This window comes from Gigantopelta aegis, chromosome 15, assembly GCF_016097555.1.
Source record: "Gigantopelta aegis isolate Gae_Host chromosome 15, Gae_host_genome, whole genome shotgun sequence".
NCBI lineage: Eukaryota > Metazoa > Mollusca > Gastropoda > Neomphalida > Peltospiridae > Gigantopelta > Gigantopelta aegis.
This window is the reverse complement of record NC_054713.1, coordinates 24,095,618-24,120,077: the sequence shown is the minus strand read 5'-3', so window position 1 is coordinate 24,120,077 and position 24,460 is coordinate 24,095,618. Positions and strand designations below refer to the sequence as shown.

The window sequence follows — 24,460 nt, the reverse complement described above, 5'->3', positions numbered from 1 at the left end:
TAGCAGTCAGTGTTTGCTGGTACTATTTCTGAATTCTCTTCTTTCTAGACAGGTTTTATAAGCACGGGTCATGGTAGCCGTCAGTGTTTGCTGGTATTGTTTATGCATTCTCTTCTTTCTAGACAGGTTTTATAAGCACCGGTCGTGGTAGCAGTCAGTGTTTGCTGGTATTGTTTATGCATTCTCTTCTTTCTAGACAGGTTTTATAAGCACGGGTCATGGTAGCAGTCAGTGTTTGCTGGTACTATTTCTGAATTCTCTTCTTTCTAGACAGGTTTTATAAGAACAGGTCGTGGTAGCAGTCAGTGTTTGCTGGTACTATTTCTGAATTCTCTTCTTTCTAGACAGGTTTTATAAGCACGGGTCATGGTAGCAGTCAGTGTTTGCTGGTACTATTTCTGAATTCTCTTCTTTCTAGACAGGTTTTATAAGCACGGGTCATGGTAGCCGTCAGTGTTTGCTGGTATTGTTTATGCATTCTCTTCTTTCTAGACAGGTTTTATAAGCACGGGTCATGGTATTTTATAAGCACGGGTCATGGTAGCCGTCAGTGATTGCTGGTACTATTTCCGAATTCTCTTCTTTCTAGACAGGTTTTATAAGCACAGGTCGTGGTAGCAGTCAGTGTTTGCTGGTACTATTTCTGAATTCTCTTCTTTCTAGACAGGTTTTATAAGCACGGGTCATGGTAGCAGTCAGTGTTTGCTGGTACTATTTATGAATTCTCTTCTTTCTAGACAGGTTTTATAAGCACGGGCCGTGGTAGCAGTCCCTCTTTGCTGGTACTATTTATGTATTGTCTTCTTTCTTCCATTAATGTATGTATTGTGATTGCCACTCAGTGTATTCAATAAACTTCTACCAATTACAATGGACAGTCAAACTTTTTGTAGCCACAGTGGGTTTTCCCTGCCATTCTCTAACCCAAGTGTTGCAAGTACCATATGTAGGACATTCCTTCCTGTTTCCCCTTCATTCATTAACCTCATCTCTCACCAAAGGGCATTTCCCCAATGCAATAAACCACAGGTTAAGGATTAAGGCAGCCAGCCATCAGTAGGGTGATATCTATCTATGTCCGAGATATGACTCACAAGGCATTACTACAGCTTCATCAGTTACAGAACTTCTTGATACTACTGACTACTTCATTTCATTTCATCTTGATTCTCGTCCTTTGATGCCCACAGTTGGTGAGACAAGTCAGTGTAGTTGCCTTACACCTAACCACAGTCTTTAAAACAGGGCTCAGTTGTTCAAAGCATAGTTAAATAAACCCTGGGTTAGTAAAAAAAAAAATTTAAAATTATTTTGGTACAAATACAAAATAAACTTTGGTAACTATGGTTACCTTTGATTGTTTTATTTTTAAGATTGTTTTCAATTATTAGGCGTGTTCGAAACCCTAGTGGTATATGAGCACGTTAAACTAGTTATCTATCTATCTATCTATCTATCTATCTATTCAGTTATTATTTGTATTGATTTGGTCCTTGGTTTTGAAAATTTCTGTTAACTACTGGTTACGCTATTGTTTAAACAACTGGCCCAGATCTGGGTGGGATCCAGTACTGGGATGTAGACCCAGTACCTTCCAGCCTGGACTACTACACCACCCAGGATGTAGACCCAGTACCTTCCAGCCTGGACTACTACACCACCCAGGATGTAGACCCAGTACCTTCTAGCCTGGACTACTACACCACCCAGGATGTCAACCCAGTACCTTCCAGCCTGGACTACTACACCACCCAGGATGTAGACCCAGTACCTCCTAGCCTGGACTACTACACCACCCAGGATGTAGACCCAGTACCTCCTAGCCTGGACTACTACACCACCCAGGATGTAGACCCAGTACCTTCTAGCCTGGACTACTACACCACCCAGGATGTCAACCCAGTACCTTCCAGCCTGGACTACTACACCACCCAGGATGTAGATCCATACCTCCTAGCCTGGACTACTACACCACCCAGGATGTAGACCAGTACCTCTTAGCCTGGACTACTACACCACCCAGGATGTAGACCAGTACCTTCCAGCCTGATCTACTACACCACCCAGGATGTAGACCCAGTACCTTCCAGCCTGGACTACTACACCACCCAGGATGTAGACCCAGTACCTCCCAGCCTGGACTACTACACCACCCAGGATGTAGACCCAGTACCTTCCAGCCTGGACTACTACACCACCCAGGCCAGACTCAACTGATAGCTGAGAGTAGTGTGAAACTTGATCATTCACTTTCAGCAGGAAAAATCGGTCACATGACTGGAAAGTTCCTTGACATTACACAACTATTTGATTGTTCAGAACTGGGCGGGACGTAACACAGTGGTAAAGCGCTCACTTGATGTGCTGTCAGTTTACGATCGATCCCCGTCAGTGGGCCCATTTGGCTATTTCTCGTTCTAGCACAACAACTTGTATATCAAAGGCTGTGGTATGTGCTATCCTCTCTGTGAGATGGTGCATATAAAACATCCCTTACTACTAATGTAAAAATATAGCGGGTTTCCTCTCTAAGACTATGTCAAAATTACCAAATGTTTGACATCTAATAGCTGATGATTAATAAATAGAGCACTCTAGTTGTGTTGTTAAACAAAACAAACTTTAAACTTTGGATGTTCAGAAAAAACCATTGCAATGACTGATCAGGTCAAAATAATAATTGTATTTTATTTTCATCTTTCAGTTTACGTGGAAGCAGTGCCACCAAGTTATGGAAATAACACAGTGACTGACATTTCACTTGAGACATTATGTTAGAGAGGGAAAATGTTTGGAAAGATGCAGCTGTTTTACAGTTTGTAGAAATATTTTAACAACCAAGTCAACTTTCCATAATGCAAGAATGTGGATGTAACTGAAGTTATGCAGACATTTGTTACGCTCAAAGTGAGAACATGTTATGTAAAATCCAAATGGATTGCTTATGAAGAATTCTTCTGATATTTCTGGTATAAAAACAACAGACTTGTGTTATTCAAAACATTCAGTGCCCTGGACTGAATAGCAAAAGGATGTGAAGAATGGATAGTATGTCATCATTCATCAAGTGATTTCAGGCAATCTCAAGAAAGTTAAGAAATGTGGAGGTTTTCTTCCATCATGAAATGTGTGCAGCACAAGATATTTGCAGAGTTTCATGTAACTGGTGGGACTGCAGTTTGACCCATGTCTGGTTGCATTAAAACATAATTTTATAAGAGTAGATTTGAAGAAGGTGAAATCTGCAGTAATATGGTGTGCTAAGCTATTCCTAAAATAATGGTATTTAGCGGTAACCAATCAACAGGTTATTGAATGGATTGAGATTTCATGTTGATTGTTAATCGATGTGCTTGAGCAGTGTCATTAAAGAACAACATACTTTAATTTTTGTTTTGATTGCATTTACTGAATACAGCATCAGAAAATGTGTGTCTCTCTGTGTGTGTTATAAATTATGCAGTGTCATAATGGGGCATGTAGGTAAAGGATTGTAAAAATAGGAGGCTGTTTTAGAAATGGAAGTAAATATACTGAGGGAGTGGGATTTAACTCAAGTCGGTCGAGTGCTCGCTTGAGATGCTTGCATCGCAGGATCGAACCATCTCAGTGAATCCATTCTCATTCCAACCAGTGCACCACAACGGATCAAAAGCCATGGTATGTGCTTTCCAGTCTATAGGAAAGTGCATATAAAAGATCCCTTGCTACATTTGGAAAAATGTAGCGGGTTTCCTCTGATGAATAGCTGATGTTTAATTAATCATTGTGCTCTAGTGGTGTCGTTAAACAAAACAAACTTCTTCTATCTACTGAAAGCAGTAAGCAAGAAAAGTAGGTTGCAGTAGTTGCTAAACATCACTGCCTACCATCTACTGATTAACTGATTGAACCAGCTCAAAACATTGTTTTGAAAACAAACTTTTCCAAAACTTAGTCACATTCATATGATCAAATCTTTTGATGAACAAATGAATTACACCTGTTTATATATTCCCATCTATGATGGGTCGAATTATGGTATGGTGTTTCTGTCCCTCCATCTGTCTTAACTTTTTCTTGTCTGTATACAAATGCATACAGGACCGACAAACCTCGCATGCAAGAACAACTTGGGATGGCAGTATGTCACTTACTATTACTAGGTCACTGTGACCTACTTTTCAGTCTACTGCCCATAACAGTAAATCCTTGTCCACATCATATCTTACATGTATACATATGAATACCGGACCATCAAACCACATGTAGGAACAACTTGGGATGGTGGTTGGTCCAAAACAAACTGTTCATCCATCCCATTGCAAACATTTCACATAATTGGACCCGAATCATATCTGTAACATATTCATTATGGTTTTCCATCAAACTCCTGATGGGCGTATCATGTACCTCACCAGTACTCGTTTCATATTAGTCCACCACCCTCAAAACAATTAAAAATATATAATAATATAAATTCAGCAATTTATGATTAAATATTTTTAAACTGCAATTAGATATCGGTTCTTGGTCAAATTATTGTTTCAGAAAAGTTTGAGACATTTAGTCACAGGCTTAAGTATAGAATGAATATACATGTGTTATTGATACAGTAGGAATGATTATTTATGAAAAAAAAACCCCAAATTGCTTAACTGTTTGTGGGGAGTATACAATACTTATTTGTACAGACAAAAAGTCCATAATTAATCAGCCCTGGAACTGAAAGCATCAAGTGTCAAAAGCACACAAATGTTGTTCACCGCAAAAAGTCATTTTTATAATTGCACAGTATACATTTATTTTGTTGAATTGCTTCCTGTCTAGATGTTTCTTTGACAGTTGCGGTCTTGGATATTTTCGATACCTGTTTTTCTTAAAAACAAGTGTTTAAGCATTGTAAATGTATGTATGTAGTTACACACATGTAAAACTCCATACATACCACCCCCCCCCCCCCCCCCCCCTGTCTGTAGGATGGTACATATAAAAGATCCCTTGCTGCTAATCAAAAAGAGTAGTCCATGAAGTGGCAACAGCGGGTTTCCTCTCATTATGTGTGGTCCTTAACCATATGTTTGACACTATATATCTGTAAATAAAATGTGTTGAGTGCGTCGTTAAATAAAACATTTCTTTCTCTCTCTTTTTTTCAATGAGACTGGAACTTTGGACACTTTCAACATGGGGGAAATATCCCAACTATCTGTATGCATTTACCAGTCTACCTATTAATTTAAAAACTACAAGATGATAGTACAATGCACCAAACTTTATTGCAAACAATTGCATCTAGTACATTTGGTATATTCGAACATCGAATACAAACAGTACTTACATGTAGTATATAAGTCATGTTAAAACACCAAAGAGAAATTATGTGCACTAATGAATTATAGTCTAACATGAACAGAATAATACTAAAATGAACAAAAACACTAATTGATTATTTTACATCCATATACACGTAGTAAAGTTTATCTTTCTTGTGTGAGGTCCGATTTCATTGGGACTAGACTCTGTAGACTGGTTTATTTTGATATGCAAACTACTGCATCGTCTTTCTTGAATCTAAATTGAATACAAACAGTATAGAGACCATTCAAGAGTTAAGTAATGCTCAGGAGTTGAGGGACACCGAAATAGCTTGTTATAGCTTAATGTATACACACAAAACAATTATAAATCAAGATGAAATGCTGTAATGAGTGTTACATATTTCTTGTGGAGGGTGCATGTTCCAACCCATAAAGGAGGGAGACATCTCTAATTTTGACTAAAATAGCCTTATATAATATCTGAATTGTCCATATTGAAATATTCTTAATTATTTCACTACAGGATGTTACTTACATCTGCTCTTTCCTGCCCATTGCACATCGTTTCCTAAAGCAGAGTAAAAACAACTGCCTCACTAGATTGTTTTTACTACTGTTTTACTACCGTTACTAACATGCATAGATAACAGTCTTGATAAAACGAGTCTCAGCTGTAGAAAACACAAACATACTGTTACACTAAACAGAGGAGCCGGATTCCGGTGTTAGTAGCATATTTATACAGTTTTGTGACCTAGATTAGCGACTGCGTGTGTACGATATTCAAACATTCTGATGGCTAAACATAAAAATATATACCTGTTGGTCTTCCTCACCGTAGTGCTCAACAATTCAATGCATGCTTGCTTGCTTACAGTAAAGCTGTGCTGGGCTTACAAATGTGCTATCTGTCCGGGGATCATTGGTTAGTTATTAGTGGGCTTACAACAGTGCTATCTGTCCGGGGATCATTAGTTAGTTATTGATGTGCTTATAACGGCTATCTGTCCGGGGATCATTGGTTGATTATTGGTGGGTTTACAACTGGGCTATCCGTCCGGGGATCATTGGTTATTTATTGGTGGGCTTATAACTGTGCTATCTGTCCGGGGATCATTGGTTAGTTATTAGTGGGCTGCTATCTGTCCGGGGATCATTAGTTAGTTATTGGTGGGCTTACAAATGTGCTATCTGTCTGGGGATCATTAGTTAATTATTGGTGGGCTTACAACTGTGCTATCTGTCTGCGGATCATTGGTTAGTTATTAGTGGGCTTACAACTGCTATCTGTCTGTCCGGGGATCATTGGTTGGTTATTGGTGGGCTTACAAATGTGCTATCTGTCTGGGGATCATTAGTTATTGGTGGGCTTATAACGGCTATCTGTCCGGGGATCATTGGTCGATTATTAGTGGGCTTACAACTGGGCTATCCGTCCGGGGATCATTGGTTGGTTATTGCTGGGCTTACAACTGTGCTATCTGTCCGGGGATCATTGGTTGATTATTAGTGGGCTTACAACTGGGCTATTCGTCCTGGGATCATTGGTTGGTTAATGGTGGGCTTACAACTGTGCTATCTGTCCGGGGATCATTGGTTAGTTATTAGTGGGCTTACAACTGCTATCTGTCCGGGATCATTGGTTGGTTATTGGTGGGCGTACAAATGTGCTATCTGTCCGGGGATCATTGGTTAGTTATTAGTGGGCTTACAACTGCTATCTGTCCGGGATCATTGGTTGGTTATTGGTTGGTTATTGGTGGGCTTACAACTGTGCTATCTGTCCGGGATCATTGGTTGGTTATTGGTGGGCGTACAAATGTGCTATCTGTCTGGGAATCATTAGTTAATTATTGGTAGGCTTATAACGGCTATCTGTCCGGGGATCATTGGTTGATCATTGGTTGATTATTGGTGAGCTTACAACTGGGCTATCCGTCCGGGGATCATTGGTTAGTTATTGGTAGGCTTATAACTGTGCTATCTGTCCGGGGATCATTGGTTAGTTATTGGTGGGCTTATAATGGCTATCTGTCCAGGGGTCATTGGTTAGTTACTGGTGGAGAAATGGTCGTCATGGCCGTACACCTCCCCACTGAGCTGTGAAAACTCACTCAGGGTTTTAGCTAGTACTGGGATGCAAATCAACTAGCTACCAGCCTGGATACATTTTTTTTTAAAGCTATCTTTCCACTACAATATTGTAAAACCGTTATAAGATACGTCTTCATTACTATACTAGCCATAACTTATGACGGTTTTATGATATCGTAGTGCTGAGAGTTTCGAATATATGAACCCAGTTGATGATGCAATGGTATGTTAGAACAAAGCATGTATTATGCTGCATTATACCCAAGTCTATTTCTATAAAATAATTTGTAACACAAAGTAAAATACATTATCCTCATCAAGATACATGTACTATTTTAAATCTTTGCTTCTGTATTTAAGGAAAATGTGGGAAAACTGTACAGTTTAAAAATAATCTGAACACCATTTTAATAACTATTTTTTAAATATTCGATCTTGCAAAACCTCCCAGTTCTTGAGGTCCCACACGTTGGGATACAGGTACACATATTAGGATTGGTTAACTCTGTCAATGTAACTTTTTTATCAAAATCTGCATTGGGGAGGAATAATATCATTAACTTAATAAAATAAAAAGAAAGAAAATTAAGTTGTGAATAAAAGTCAAAACCAGCAAACTTTTACATTTATACAACAGCATTTGTTACAATGCAAGGGCGGGATGTAACCCAGTGGTCAAGTGCTTGCTTGATATGCGGTCAACTTGGGATCAATTGGTGAAATTGGGCTATTTCTCGTTCCAGCCAGTGCACCACAACTGGTATATCAAAGGCTGTAGTATTTGCTATCCTGTCAGTCGGATAAATCAATGCACTCTAGTGATGTCGTTAAATGTTACAATACGAGAGACAAGGAGGATCTAGCTGTCAGTACAGCTTGTGAGGTGCTGGGGTCCTAGGATGACCTGCTCACCTCCCTGACTGGGTTTTCCTCATTTCAACCAGTGCCCTACAACTGATCATGGTATGTACTGTCCTGTCTGTAGGAAAGTGCATACAAGAGACCCCTTGCTTTTAACGGGAAAATATAGCAGGTTTCCTCTGAGACTGTCAGGATTACCAAATGTCCGACATCCAATAGCTGATGTGCTCTAGTAGCGTTGTTAAACAAAATAAACTTTTTGTTTACAAAGCAAAATGTCCCGCGTAACAAGACATGAAATAAGATCACATCACTGCCATCTGTAAAACACTTTCAGCTAGTCGTTCCCAACACTGATATGCTGAACAAATCAACACCTATATCAAAAGTAATGTTGCTACTGCTAGAATTTACTGCTACAGTAAATATGTTTGTGAAAGATGACAAACCGTAACACTATTGGTTTTGATTTCATTCAGCTGCTGTTACAGACAGTTTCAGGTTTAGTAAGCGGTCACAGTGATGTATTCAAAACCAGTATGGATGGTAAACCCTCAAAAATACACAATGCAAAATGATATTAGAAATACGTCTTAATAAAATGACATTCACTTTTCCACTAAAAAAGGCACCTAATACAACAGTTAATATTTAATATTCACTTGGAAAAACAATAAGAAAGTATTTGATAGTTAAAAGGATGACATATATACAAACAGAACAGTGATTATCATGCAAATAACTTCAGACTGGAACATTCTATTAGCTTTTTTCACTGAATCCGCATTATTTCATAATTCCAAATATACAGTGGACTCTTGTCTGAATGGAAAGAGGAACCTACGAAGGGTGCGGAAATACACAGGGTGTTGGATTCGAGCCATTTCACCCAAAATACTGTCATTGGACATGACTTTCAAATTGTGCCAGTTTACACAGATGCCAATTAAAAGCTAAAAGAGCATTTTACTAGCATTACAGTTTACAGCACAATCACCCAGTTCTCACTGTCGGTCGGTGAATCTGCTTCATAATAATTCAGCTAGCACATTTCACATTGGTCTTGTTTGGTCCCACAATTAAACAACACAATCAAATTTATTCAATAATGCTTTTTTATGGAGCAACAACACTGCTTTTCAAAATTTCTTTTTGTACTTGCTATATTAAAATTATCCATCATAATGTACACAACTCCTGAAACACAAGATCATGTTACAAATCATTTCCAGATATAATGCACAGTTTAGTAAGCTTGAATGTCCCACAACAGTAACTGTTTTTATTAATGGTTATGAGTATTATGAAAGAGGGCTTTCAGTAAGCAAGGTTCACACAATTTGTTGTCAACTAAACTCCATGACTTGTTAAAAGATTACTTTTTGCGACTGTTTTGGTTTTGTAAAGGATTTTTAAGAGTTTTATACTGTGGTCATAAAACTAATATACTACTAATAATCCTGTATGGGAAAGTGAATAAGAACAATGCCTTGCTGTATGGCACCAGGTTTCGTTTATTTCTTTAAATTATTGTGTCCTAACAAAACTGGGGGTGCTATAATTAGCCCATCAGGCAATAGTTCCCTATTTCTGACTTTCGTTTTTGAAAAACCCTTGAGTCAAAATCACACCGAAACGAACCAGTGTCGGAGATGAAGTGCTATTTATTCCAACGAGGGATGCAGGTCGCACCCCAGTAAAAACATTAGTCTGCTACTGAAACAGTCGGCCACCAACAAAATTGGAGAAAAGTGTTTTCTCTTTTATAGATACATCACCTGTCCTCATAACTAGTGCATATTCCCTACGGTTAGTAGACTGGGATGGCCTAAATTCTTCTACTGCACACCCATTCCTGTCCCAGTCACGTGATTGTAATTTCCTTCTTTTCCCTGAGCAGATTGCACGGTGAACTGGAAGCGGGGAGGTCGGGTGGGAATCATCCCATGAGGACAGGTGATGTATCTATAAAAGAGAAAACACTCCAAGTTTTCTCCATTTCTTTTCACATCACCTGTCCTCATAATTAGTGCAGCATTTGACAGATGGTGGAGGGTTCCGTACTCCGAAGATGCACAAGTCATCTCCCCAAGGACCGGTAGGAATCTGACAGTGGAAGCAAATATCGTACGGTTGGTATCCAGGATGGTTGGTATCCAGGACAGTCCCAATGACTGATACTAGGCAAGCAGCAAAAAGACGATCTTCTCTGTATCGTACATGAACGCTGACAATGGTTTGATAATCTGCAATAGACCGTAAAAAAATGGATGCGGTAAAACCCCGAAGCCGCATGACGTCAACTAGTGATTGTTGCCGGCCGCCAATGTACCGATCCGTTGAAATTCCAGGAGGCAGCTGTCCAAGTGGAAACTCAACGGATCTAGCGCTGACAACTTCTGGAGACAACAAAAGTGACAATCAAGTTGCAAACTTCTGGGCACCAATGGATGCAGTGATCGATTCACCAAATATCTTCAACGTCACTGATCAACAGATGAATAGTGGAACAGTCCAAAGTATTCTGCATGGGGTTCCAAATCAGCATCAAAAGTTGACTGGCCCAGTGTACTGTCGTCAGTCCCAAACCGTAACACCTGTAATTTTCATTCCCGCAAACGCCGGCATGTCGAAGACCGTGTAGCTAGGTTTACCGCAACTTGCTGAGTTGATATGGTAACCGAAAGCTGTAACTGAACTGTAGCTGGAGTTGCAAACCGATCCGAAGGTGGGAAGTAAAGATAACTTCCTTCCACCTTAACAGCGACAGTGATGAACTGACGATCAACAGTTGATGAGTAACATCATGGACGACTGACCCGCAGATGAACGTGGAGAGGGTTACCAGTGACAGCTGCATTCTCGCTATGATAGGTTGAGAACTGTCGACTTCTATCTTGAACTGATTGCTGAGTGGAAGTCGCCGTAGACCAATTACCAGAGTCTACCATCAGTGCCGTTCATCGGATCCCCTGTAAGCTACAGAGTAGGGTCACACGAAATAACAGTGGCCTGAAGTCCCGGAATCGTGACAGCATTATAGCTGAAAAGGTATGCTGTCATAAGTTGTCTTGATGACCGTTGGTTAAGAATGTCATAAAGGAAACCAAAACAAAAATCCTTAGAAGCCAGGAACAAGTGAGTCAATGCTGCAGGGCCGAGGCGAATTGAATCATGGATGGTCCCGTCAGCTCCATGGAAGCGGCACATGGAAACAGTGCACAGACATGCTGAACAATTGCGCTGAATAGTCGTGATGATCCGGAACGCAGTCCTGACAGGACCGTCAGCCGCCTGTGAGATGATCGTCTCAGTCCAGTCACACGAGACCCGTGATTCACGGGTACCGTATCGCCTGTAGACACGGTTGCAGCAAGTGCCGTGACGGAAGCTGTAAGTGGTTGCTGATCTGCAGAAAACAGATAGCAAGACAATCTTTCATTGTCATCCGGTCCACTGTATCATCAGGATATCACGTAACAATTTCGCACAGGCATGTCGATCGCCGATACTGGAAGGCCAAGGAGACCGTGAACGGTTGCAATGGGACCGGTAGAAGTCTGTGACATTTGATTCTCCAAACTTCTGGAACGGTGACATCGGTTGGAACTAGCCATTATCTGTGAGGATCAACTCTGTTCCCGACTCCGGTGATCCGTAGAGGTTCTGCTATGAATCTGGAAAACGTTGACTTCCAAGTCAAGGCTGGCAAGTCCCCATGGACTGGCCTGGAACCCGTGTCACCTGTAGGTACGGAGGCCGTGAATACCGTAGCTTGAGCTGTAGCCGTAGCTGGAGCCGAGACAGGAATCGTCACATCAGCAGAAACCGTAACCACTGGACCGGACTCAGTAGTGACTGCAATGGTCTATCATACTAGGCAGCAAGTCTTCAAAACTGCACCAACTGACTAGATGATAGACGGTTGAGGAGGAGATGAAGCAGAAACCATCTCAACTTTCTTGGCCCGCTGGGCAAGGACCGTGAGTTATGCCTCAAGTCTGTTGGCCCCAAGGTAACACAAGAGACAGTGAGACTCTTAAGTCATATGGTGATTTGCAGCCAGGACAGATATCGTGCCATGAATTTCCTGCATTTGTTACAAGAACGCACCACACGAGAAGAACTGTAATGAAAAATCAAATACATAAGTTTGTACAATTCCGGTAAACAAGAAGCGACCATTTTAAAAATGGCGACCATAGATCTTGACCGGCACACAGGAAAATGAAAATTTTCACACAACACTTTAAAGAAAGTGATTACAACCAAAATAATTGTACAGTAATAAAGTAACAACATTGTAGAATGTGTTACAGACATAATTGTCACAATAACCATAGTAAAATAACCAAATGGCTCAGATTACGATGAAGCGAAAATAAGAACGTACGAACCGTAAGACGTGAAGGAAAAACAAGGAAGTTACAGTCACGTAACTGGAACAGGAAGGGGTACACAGTAGAAGAAGTTAAGCCATCCCATTGGCTGTTGGGATGTTCGGACCAGTCTACTAACTGTAGGGAATATACACTAGTTATGAGGACAGGTGATGTTGAAAAGAAATATGAAAAACTGAACACGGACCACCCAACCTTAAATTTGATGACGATGAAATTTGGCGTTTATGAGGTAATACAATGCACGATGGTTTTGTCGAGTAAAGACGTACATGAAAACTATCTACTGACACCACAGGAATGAGATCATGGATTAAAGACGGGTAACTCGTTGATCTTCTCCTGCTCGGCCTCTGTGTCGTTCCGCGCGATCAGTAATGTGTGTGCAAAGCCGCATGATATGCTCTGAATGTAAATGCCACTGAGAGGCTTCACCTCCTGCGGAACAGTTGACGAATGAGGCTTATTCTCACCATAGCCCTGCAAGAAAAACAATACAGATGCTCATTTCAGTTCAATGTCTGAAAATGTATTTATAGGACATAATTTAATATGTGAGAAATAAAACGGACAGAATTTTTTTTTTGCATTCTTGCTTGCCTGTAATATTTTCCCAATTTTCCATTCAAAAGATTTGCTTGTTCAAGTGAATAAATGAATCACACATATGTATAATATGTCATATATAATTATTATGATAATACACTATCGCAGCATATTCTATATGTATTATTACAATACATTCTAAGTGTACCTGTATCGTACCAAAATCTGAACAAATGTAATCTGAGAGTGCTATGGAATTATAAATGTATGCAGAGATAAAAGGAATAGTAATTATTGGCAAATGAAGTGTCCTGAATCTAACCGTTACTCATTAAACGGGGTATTTAGAGCAAAATGGTACACATTCTTTTCTTCGTCATACTGGATCAACAGAAAAATGTCTTTCCATATTGACTGAAAATCTACAAACATGTTTCTCAACATATTTTTAATTCTTTTTTTGTAAAACTCATATTAGCACTGTCCAACTCTTGTGTATTTCCCCCGTTGTGTAACTGGATTTTAGAACATAGGCTTATTTATGTTGTAGACTGAACTTCACATGCACACTAATTCGCTATCGAGCCAATCTATGTAACGAACAAAGGTAAGTACTCTAATTTTACCCGATTCATCTACAATCATAACTGTAGACTATTGCCATAATCGGTTAGCAAACAAATGAATATACAAACAGAAACAAGATGGTGAAACATGCTGATAAAATGTTTACGGTACTTTTCAACTGCGCATAACAAAACATTTAAGTCAAGTAATGTTGTTTTATTGAGAATTTAATTATTTGATAGTTCACGGGCAAGATAGATATTGCACATCAGTTGCCCGAAAGTCCCGAGCGTCAGTATTTAAGCCCTGTTAATTGTGATATGTAAGTTCACTCACTAGTTCACCGTACGTTGGACTGGGACCCCAGCTAACAGTGCTCTCGTCTGCAGCCACCACAATGCTTCTATTGCTGAAATCAATACAATATTGTGAACAAACACACAGTGAATTTTTTTTTACCCTCAATCCATGTATATCTTTTAAATGTTTCCTCACTATCTCATCCCCCTATGTAACAATAAACTGTATTTTATGTCATGTTATTTTGAGGACAGACACCTTATTTACATATTTATTTATTTATCATTGGATAAAACTGGATCAAATAAATTGGCGAGAAACTTTATCAGATTTTGATGCTAAAAGACTTGATCAAATGTTAATCACAGTATCAAGTATGAAGCAGTATGTTCATAGCACTCACCAACATCCTACACTGCGCACTTTCCAGCCTTGCAGATCATGCACCAACTTGGGATACATGGCCGCCTCCCCAGTTGACTTGGTCTGACCCCACAAAAACAGGGCACCTGTAACATTAAATTATATCATGTAAGCAAACAGGGCACCTGTAACGTTAAATTATATCATGTAAGCAAACAGGGCACCTGTAACATTAAATTATATCATGTAAGCAAACAGGGCACCTGTAACGTTAAATTATATCATGTAAGCAAACAGGGCACCTGTAACGTTAAATTATATCATGTAAGCAAACAGGGCACCCGTAACGTTAAATTATATCATGTAAGCAAACAGGGCACCCGTAACGTTAAATTATATCATGTAAGCAAACAGGGCACCTGTAACATTAAATTATATCATGTAAGCAAACAGGGCACCTGTAACGTTAAATTGGAGAAAACTTGAGGTGTTTTCTCTTTTATGGATACATTACTTGTCCTCAAACATGGCTAGTAGTCTGGTCCGAAAATCCCGACAGCCAATGCGATGGCCTAAAATTCTTCTACTGTATGCTCCCTCTAGTTCCAGTCACATGACTATAACTTTTCCCTGAGCACATCACATGGAGAACAGGAAGTGGGGAGGCATTCGAGTGTTAATAAAAACCATCAACAAGGTTATGGGTGCATCAATCAGAATACTGAACTAAACAAGTTACTGTTCAATTAAGGAAACATTTAACCAATGTGCAGTGCAAAAGGCTAATGTTATCCAGACAAATGTCCTGTCACGAAACCAGTGTGTGAACTTCAGAATGGTGCAGCAAACAAATATCAAGGCAAGTCCTCAGCTGTCAATTCGTTGGACATCTCGAGGTGCAGGCCATGAATCCGACAGCACATCAGCGGCAACGAGGATGGCCAGTGTTAACCAGAGCTTGTGCTGCGCCCACAGGACCCAGATGATGGAATCTCTCAATGTCTTTGGTGTATACATCATGCATCATACAAGATGGAGTCAGTGGTCCAAAAACACCTTGTTGATAATGTAATAGGTGTGTGGCAGTGCAGTGACATCGTAGTGGCAAGTGCACAGAGTTCATGCAGGTAATATGCCAACAGTGGAGGAAATCCTCCAGCTTGGTAAGAACAAAGGAACATGGAACGGATCCAGGTGGAAACAGTGTTCTTAGTGACGTCATTCAAGTCGCTTTCTATGGTATTGGAAAGACCTCGTTCTCTTGATGTAGTGCTTGAGGGCTCGAACAGAACATAAAAACAAGTCCTCAACATCCTGTGGATCAACCATGGAAGAGAGTGCTTGGACAGTAAGTATGCGGCGCTTGATCAGGATTCTTGGCAACAAAGTTCATCAGGAGTCCCAGAGTGACGAAGTATTATCTCGCTTAAACCGTACCATGGCCATTTCCCACAAAGCCCAGCAAGAACACTGTCTTCGTTGTCAAAACCTCTAAGGACACCTCAGCTAAGGGCTCGTAAGGTGCTTTCGATAAGGCTCCCAGAAAAAGATTCAGGTCCCATTCCCACGGATGAATAGTCAGAGGTTTCAGGTTTTACCTGATGCACCATTGGTGAAAGCACAACCACTAAACATTATATGCAGCAGCAGTGGATGCCCAGTGTGCTTTCAGTATCGCCACCATGGTCTTAGAAGTGAAACCTTTGCTCTTCAAACCTTCAGAATAAGATCCACGTATGTAGCTGGAACAAACGTGGAATGGGATGGTGCTGTCTTGATGTGGGATAAGGCAAGAGGCGATCCCAATCAGGTAGTGGTAAAGGATCTAGATCTAGATCTAGAGTTCGGGATACCAGACTCTGCCTGGCCACATTGGAGCGATGAAGAGTAGTGGACAGCGAAACCGCTGAGTACTAGTGGGAGCAGTACTGGTGGAGGGTACAAATAAGTGTCCAGAGTGTACCAACTGATGGCCAGTGCATCGAGATTGAGAGCTTCTCGATCTGGAACTGACGAGACGTACAACCGCAGCTGACAATTGAAGAATGTCGTGAATAGGTTGACATGTAGTGTCCAAAGCCTTTGGCAACCCCCCACCCCGAAGGTTTCTGGGTTGAGCATCCACCCTGTAGCTTGCAGTGCTAATGGTCATGATAACGTGACTGCCAGAACATGTGCCACTCCTGGGATGTGATGGGCTCAGAGTTGCAGCAGTTGACAAATGAACATTTCATAAGAGACCAGGAACTGTATCGGTTCATAACAATGGATAACGGAAGATTTGGTGGCGACATAACTGTAGACGGCACTGAGTGTCATATCTTGAAAGGAAAGTAGAAAGTCACAACTGTAGAGATGCAAGACTGAATCATCTGTCAGAGGGAACCTGTACTAATTCCAGGTCCGTATGCAGCTGGGCTCCAATGAATTGAAGACACTGTGATGGTTGCAACTAAGATGTTTTGAGATGGACAATCCCGTGAAGAACTGAAGTATGAAGATGACATGAACAGCTAACTTCGTCTTGCTGTGGCACTTCTTGACACAGTGTTCAGCGATACAGGAACTGGGACATCGGAGCAGTCATCCTGGTAAACAGTCAAGAACCAATAGTGGAGCAAATATGATCCCATAAGTAGTCTAAAAATGGGAGGTAGTGGTCTACGGATTATAACATTTGTTATTATATACCAAAATGTTCGTCTTGGTATCTATTTTTCAAATACCAGTGTTTGCCACCGTGGCAAACCTTGCATACCTCCACAATTCAAGATGGCGTCCAAGATGGTGACTAAAACTAGGAATTTTACATTAAGTGACACTGGTTGCCTCTGAGTAAATTATTTTTAAATGATTGCAAATGTTCTTGGATGTATTTTTAGTACTGTTTGCATGAACGCAATGCCTGGTTTCTCATTAATTATTGGATATGGTTCATAAAAATGCATCCAATATGGCTGTCAACAGCAATTATATAAAACAAAACACTTTTTGTTCAACTTAATTACCCAAAATATCAATATGTTTGGTTAAAGTTTGCCCAGTTACTTATAAATGGGATTTTTTACCATAAAAAAAATAGCATTAGCCTTGAAAGTATCAAGAGTTGCCTACAAATAGTACAAAGCATGGATCTGTATCCCTGTAAAGGGAATGGAATCTGGACAAAAATACACTGAATAAAACTTTGTTATCTTTATTGGTCTAATGATCCATTGTTATGAACCGATACAGTTCCTGGTCTCTTATGAAATGTTCATTTGTCAACTAACTAGTGAATAAGTTTTTTATCCATTGTTTTGAACTATGCTTCACACAAAAGGATAACATAAATAGGATGAACCCTTATCCACCGACTGGGAAGTTAACATCAAATCAAACACACATGTTCAGTCTTCAGTAATTGAAATGAAGCAGTATGCTCCAAGCTTAATTGTCTGAGTCTGATTCACTGCCATATCACAGAAAGAATATACCGAGTCAAATTAAAAACTTCACAACCGTTTCATCTTGGCTAATTAGCAAATATGACAGAATAACGTGTTTTTTTATTGTATGACATCCAAAGAAAGAATAGAAATAAATGTTGAGTCAAAAATCTGTTCGATGCACCCACATCATTTGTCAAAACCACAAACAGTCAAAATGGTAATTTACAAGCAGGGTCGTCTGATGAAATCACAGGTTCAGTAGCGCATATGCCCTCCATGTGTACCCACGTGCAAAGACTGCATTAGGGATACAGCACCATTGTTCCACTGAGGCACCAAGTTCCTGCAAAGTATGTGGAGGGTTCCCAAGAGTGCGCAGGCGTCTTCTCAGCACATCCCAGACATGTTCGATGGGATTCAGGTCGGGCGAACTTGAAGACATTCCTCAGGTAATCCTTTGTCAAGATGGCAGTGTGGGGTCTGGCGTTGCCATGCTGAAAGATCAGGCCTGGACCATGAGTAGGGTCTTCACGAGTACTCGGGTACTCAGGCATGGGCAGAGTCTAGCAAGACTCGATTCCGTTCATAATTTCAGCAGTAGATAATCAACGATATGAGTTACACAATAATTATATGACAATATGCTAGTTTCTCTTTTTAACTGGCCATCCATCCATCACTGAACATATCAACCGGTTTCTAAATGCAATACAATGGCATGATTGGGCACCCATGTTCAGCACTGGAATTAAGATGCATAATGCTATTTAACTTTATTCCTTAATCTCATCATCATCTAGTGTAAGTGTCGGATACTGGGTTGAGTTTGACCCTAGAGTACTCGAGTCCAATATTTTGGACTCGTGGAGGCCCTAACCATGAAGGGCACAAGTTCCTGGGCCAGCACCTGGTCGCGGTATGCAGTAGCATTTAGGTTGCCATGAATGACAAAAAGAGGAATGTCCATTTCCACAGAAAGCACCCTAAACCATTACACTTCCGCCTCCAAATCTGTCAACTTCTCTGACACAACACTGAGCATGACATTCACCATGTCGTCTCCAAACCCTCTGCCTGCCATCGGCAAATCACACAGGTGCTTGACACAGATTAGTAAAATTCAAAATGTGGCGTATATGGGTAAATTTGATATATTTCTGCAATATATGAAGAGACCTTTTCTCCCGGTCTGGGACCGATTCTCGATCTCTGAGACCTAAATTATTTTTTTAAAACGTGCATTTGCCGGTCCCACTTTTGTCATTCTTGTCAGTCCAAAGCACCTATCCATATCTATTATTGGAACAAATTCTTATCCGTCAAGTGGACCGGCCTGCACAGACTTCGGTATCTCGTGCATGATTTAAAATAATACATAAATAGTGGTCAATATGGCTAGTGTTTCAGATGTCTGTGATTTTAAAGTCTGCCTAAGTATAGGGCCTATATCCCCAGTCACTGAAATCGGACCTACAGTAGTGTCAATCCATTAATTTTGTCAAAGTCGCTGAGCCGGTCAAGAGATTAAACAGACGTTAACAATAACACCATTCTTGGTGGGAGAGCCATCATGGTATTTACACTCAAATTAAAACAAAGGACCCAGAGTTTGCAACTGGTTACAATCGACACCTGTCAACACCTGTGTACGGAGCTTTGTCGGGTCGAGTGTCCTAGTCCAAAGCAAGAGGCTTTTGTGCAATACAAACTGCTTAAAATAGCATAAAATATAATGAAATAATCTATAAATGTATTTATTGTTGACTGTTCAGTGTAGTGGATCCAATAATTATTAAGGATTTTAAAATTATCAAAAGGTTTCCACCTTGTTTTTTTAACAAGTGGGAGTAAGCAGAACAGCTACATGTACTGGTTATGTCTAGAGCCAGTAGAGGTCAAATTTCGTCCAATCAGCGATGACGTTATTAATCTCTTTGTCTAAATGTGCTAGCTCAGGCTGTCAAATGCTTCAATGGTGCGATCTTTTATTAATTTTCAGGACACAGTACTGAATACTCGTACTTTTTATACATATATGGGAATTAAAATTCATAACTTTTATTTCTTTTTCATATTATTTATTCCATTATGTAAAATATATACAATTTGTGGGGGGGGGGGGTTTTCACTGATGTGATAAAAAAGTTCTTTTTTTATTCTTTTCTTTTTTCCCCTCCCGACATCAAGTGGGACCGACTGACAATTTTATTTTTCCCCACCCCTGGAAGAGAGTATAAGCAAAATATTGCGGAAATATATCAAATTTTACTGATATACAATGTGGTTTTTTGTTTGTTTTGTTTTTCTTATTATTATTCATGTATACTAATCTGTGTCCAAGTGCCTGTGGCAAATTGCAATGTGAATCTTGAGTCCATCGCAAGTGGCATTGTGCCCACAGTTAACGTTGATGGAATTGGGTCAAAATGGGTCTAACATATGGGCACCGTGCTTGGAGGTGAGCATTTCGCAGCCGATTTCGGATCATTTGTGTGGACACCTGACGTCTATAAAGTTCATTACTGGTTGCTGTCATGAAACGGTTGCGGAGGTGATGTAACATAATATGACGGCCATCTGCTTATGATGTGGTCTACCCGGTCGGAGGCGATCAGCTGTGGTGCCCATTTGGTGTACTCGTGTCTGCAGATCATAAATTGCCCGTCGACTACAACCCAACCCTTTGCAATGTCAACTACTGACGTTCCCACATGCAACATGCCAACGGCACATTCACGCTGCACATTTCTAGGTGTACCATCGAAACAGGTCGTAACAAATATCATTTTAATGTGTTTTTTCGTTGTGTCAGACTACTGTGAACAAGTAACGACGAAAACACGTATGCTATTGTAGTCACGTGACCAGTGGCACATGCAAAACCACTTTTGCCTTAATGGTGCTGTGCACGTGCTATGGATTGGGTCACGTGGGCTGTGGTGGGCTTCAAATAGAGTGTAGACATTGCAATTACAATATTTATTCCTGAAAAATACCTGCTTTCAACACTCAATGACTTTATTCAAATTTTAGATTGTGAAGTTTTTAATTTGACTCAGTATAGTATGGACATTTGTGCACATTGCGGCATCAGAATCTTCATCAGTAGCGACTGCAACTTTACATTCACATGCTACAGTACAGGGCTGCCTACTAAGAGAGCATGAACAGTCTTCATCACAAACATCTTAACCTTTTTACCTGGTACTGACGATACATCGAAAGTTCTGTCTTGTATCCTGGGTATTCGTGAGAAAGATACTTTCTCGCCAATCTTTGGAGATACCAAGACAGAGGTCATGGTATGAGTGGTCCTTTTGCCATCTACGGTCCGTTCGTTGTGATCCCAATTGTCAGCCGCTCCCAATATAAGCTTACTACCTTGATTAACACACATCTATCAGATTCATCCAGCCAGTGCACCACGACTGGTACAACAAAGGCCGTAGTATGTGCTATTCTGTCTATGGGATACTGCATATAAAAGATCCCTTGCTACTAATCGAAAAGAGTAGCCCATGAAATGGCGATAGCAGGTTTCCTCCCTCAATATCTATGTGGTCCTTAACAATATGCCCGACACCATATAACCGTAAATAAAATGTGTTGAGTGCATCATTAAATAAACCATTTCCTTCCTATCAGATTCAAATATCCTATCGTTCGGTGCTGATTCACTTTGGTCGTTCTCATCCATGATATATATTCTGTATATTTTTTCAGTAATCAAAATCACTGTTTCTGTATCTAATATGTGTTAAATGTATCTTGTAATTGTAAGCTCTACTTTCTGTCTATGTGAGTTATGGCCTCAGAAAGTGAGAAATTCAGTGATTCAGTTATCCAGCTACTGTAATGTTCATTATTGACTTACAAAACTGACTAATATCTGCATATAAAAATTTGCATATATTTGAACTTTTTCTGACAAAAGCTTTTAGAAATTTTTATGTAGAAACAGGAACACTTAAATGATGACCATGGAATTAATATTTTCAAACTAAGTGATAACCTACATGTGACCTGTTTTGCATTGTCAATCGTATTACTTGGAAAATTGTTTGGGCAGTTTACTGTGACCATATGCTAATTTTATCCGTCATGTGCCAATCCATTTCAGAAGGTTTCTTAAACAGAAACCAAATAAGCATCATTGCAAAGTCCTTTGGGGAAAATGTATTTACTTATGTAACTCGTAGACAGGCAGGTAATAGTAACACCGTGCATTAAATATTACATAACTGTGAATTTCCAGGTGTCGTCTGCTCTTTTGTGCCAATTCCAAATGTAAATAATAGAAAGATAACTCATCAGCTCCAGTACAACTGCAACTGCAAATCAATCACTCCAACTGTAGATGTACTCTCTCATTTGTCCAGTACAAACTAATGTTAACAAAAGACTTGTTTATATGAAATTTACCTGATTAGCTTGATTGCAGTTCTCCGAAATTTCTAAAAAAAGATATGTATCAAGAAACATTTCTGATCTTAAAACATGCATAATTAATGCATTTTGTAGCCATATGTCTCAAAAATATGCCCAATTACAAAAAAAATCAATCATAAAAATGCTATAATAATTACTGTACGTAAGGTAGTAAGATTGGGTTGCCATCATGTGGTATGTTTTGGCAGCCATTTTGATTCATTTATTGAAATAATATTCCTTTTTTTGCTAAAGATGTATACCCATTTACCATTTTGACAGTCACTGATTCATTTAAATACCAGATTTGATGCATAGAAAGAGAATTAGACATATTTTACAGTTTCAGGGTTGAATTGTGGAGTTACGCAAGGTTTGCCAAGGTGGCAAATACAGGATTTGAAAACTACAGACCAAGATGAACATTTTGGTATATAATAATAAATGTTATACTCCGTAGACCACCCCTTTGAAAGATAGCCCCAGATATTTGCTCCACTACAACGGCAGAGTGGGCCGCTACGCTATATTCGCAATGTACATTGATGTTAAATAACGTAAAGACCATATGGTAGGTATCCATGGCATTCACACTGCCCGATGCTAAGGAAGTAGCAAACAGATGATTTTCTCTGCAACATACATGAATGCTGATCGTAACAACCATGAATGTCAGTGGGTTGATAATCTACAATAGATCGTAATAAAATGGTTGCGTTAAAAAAACCCCTGAACCACGTGATGTCAAATGGATGATTGCTGCCGGCTGACGACATACCAATTCGTTCAAAATTCCAGAAGGCAGCTGTCCGAATAATAAATCTCATCGTACCTAGCACTGATAACTTCCTGAACCAGCGGAAGTGGCGATTGACTTGCGATACCAACGGATGTAGTGATCGACCCACCAAATATCTTGGTAATGTCAACGATCAACAGATGAACCGCTGCATGGTACACAGTGCTCGTCATGGGGTCTCAAAACAGCGCCAACAGTTGACCAGTGTATGCCAAACCGTAACGCTTGTCATATCGAATCGGTGACAGCAAGCGAAACCCCCCACAACTGGCTGCATGTCAAAGACCATGTAGCGAGTTTTACCACAACTCATTGAGTTGTTATAGTAACCAAGACAAAAGCTTTAACTGGAACAACAACCCGAACTGAAGGTGTTAAGTAAAGGTATCTTCCTTCCACCTCAACAACAACTGCGGCGAACTGACAATCAACAGGTGTTCTGACGATCTCAAAAATTATCGGTGCTGTACAGAAATCAGCTGTCAGGGAAAAAGTCAGTCCCGATCATATACATTGGACTCTTCCAAGATGTCGTCAACGGCTCATGAATCTAGCACAGATTCGTTGATCCCATGTAGAACACTGGTCGAGATGACACGGACTGGGGTGAACCCAGTGGAATCTATCAAACCGCGTGAAGGTTGAATTTTTAAAGCTGGAAAATCTGTGCCATCATGGTAGACTGACCCATAAAAGACCATGGAAAGGAGCTACACGTGGCGAGCTGGACCGTGAATGGTCCCGTTGGAAGCCATTAAATCTGGTTGGCTGAATCAACACCGTCTGTCGGAATGGCCCATGGAGACTGGCTGTGTTCTCGGCTATGATGAGTTGAAAACTTCAATCTCGAGACAATTGCTGAGTGGAAGTCACCGTAGACCTGTTACCCGGGTTGACCATCGGTGCCGTTCATCAGATTCGCTGTAGGCTACAGAGTACGGTCACCCGAACTGACTGTAGCCGAAGGTCCAGGAACTGCGGCAGCATTGATAGCTGCAAAGGTATGCAGGAATAAGTGACCTCGATGACAGTTGGTTGTGAACCATCAGAAGGAAAAAACCCAGAAGCCGGAAACAAGCAAGTCAAGCACCAGTGCTGAACGGCTGTGGTGCATCCAACTATGGACAGTCCCGCTGGCATTCCATGAAGTCTGATTCTCAAGACTGTGTGAATGATGCCTTCTCACTAAGCGGCCCGTGGAATGCAGTGCGGTTGCAATGGAAAGCTGTGGCGATCCAGAATGTGTACGGTCCCATTGGGACCTGTTAGCTACCTGTGAAGCTTGATCTAGACTGCGGAGCTGGTGTCTACCCCAAATGACATGGGGACTGCTGCGATCATGGCTCCGATGAGTAGTGGACGGTTAGCTCT

General features: G+C 40.4%; 2 protein-coding genes across 3 annotated transcripts in view; one reads left to right on the top strand and one right to left on the bottom strand.

Annotated features, from left to right (window-relative positions):
- LOC121389988 (COP9 signalosome complex subunit 7b-like) overlaps positions 1-3,387 on the top strand; it is a 28,517-nt gene extending 25,130 nt beyond the window's left edge. The window contains exon 9 of the mRNA XM_041521679.1: positions 2,705-3,387. Within this exon, the coding sequence (XP_041377613.1) occupies positions 2,705-2,741 (37 nt within the window). The 3' untranslated portion in view covers positions 2,742-3,387. The remainder of the gene's footprint in view (positions 1-2,704) is intronic.
- Positions 3,388-5,239: 1,852 nt separating this feature from the next.
- Positions 5,240-24,460, bottom strand: part of LOC121390661 (protein RCC2-like) — a 45,811-nt gene continuing 26,590 nt past the window's right edge. Inside the window, exons 9-12 of one of the 2 annotated variants that reach the window (XR_005960241.1) lie at positions 14,472-14,577; positions 14,105-14,177; positions 10,270-13,135; positions 5,240-10,033 (exon numbers count right to left, since the gene is read on the bottom strand). Coding sequence is in view for 1 of the 2 variants with exons in the window: in XM_041522526.1 (XP_041378460.1) it covers positions 12,962-13,135; positions 14,105-14,177; positions 14,472-14,577 (353 nt within the window). In the remaining variant the exon portion in view is untranslated. Of the gene's footprint in view, positions 13,136-14,104; positions 14,178-14,471; positions 14,578-24,460 lie in introns of both variants that reach the window. The other variant, XM_041522526.1, reaches the window with a different exon arrangement.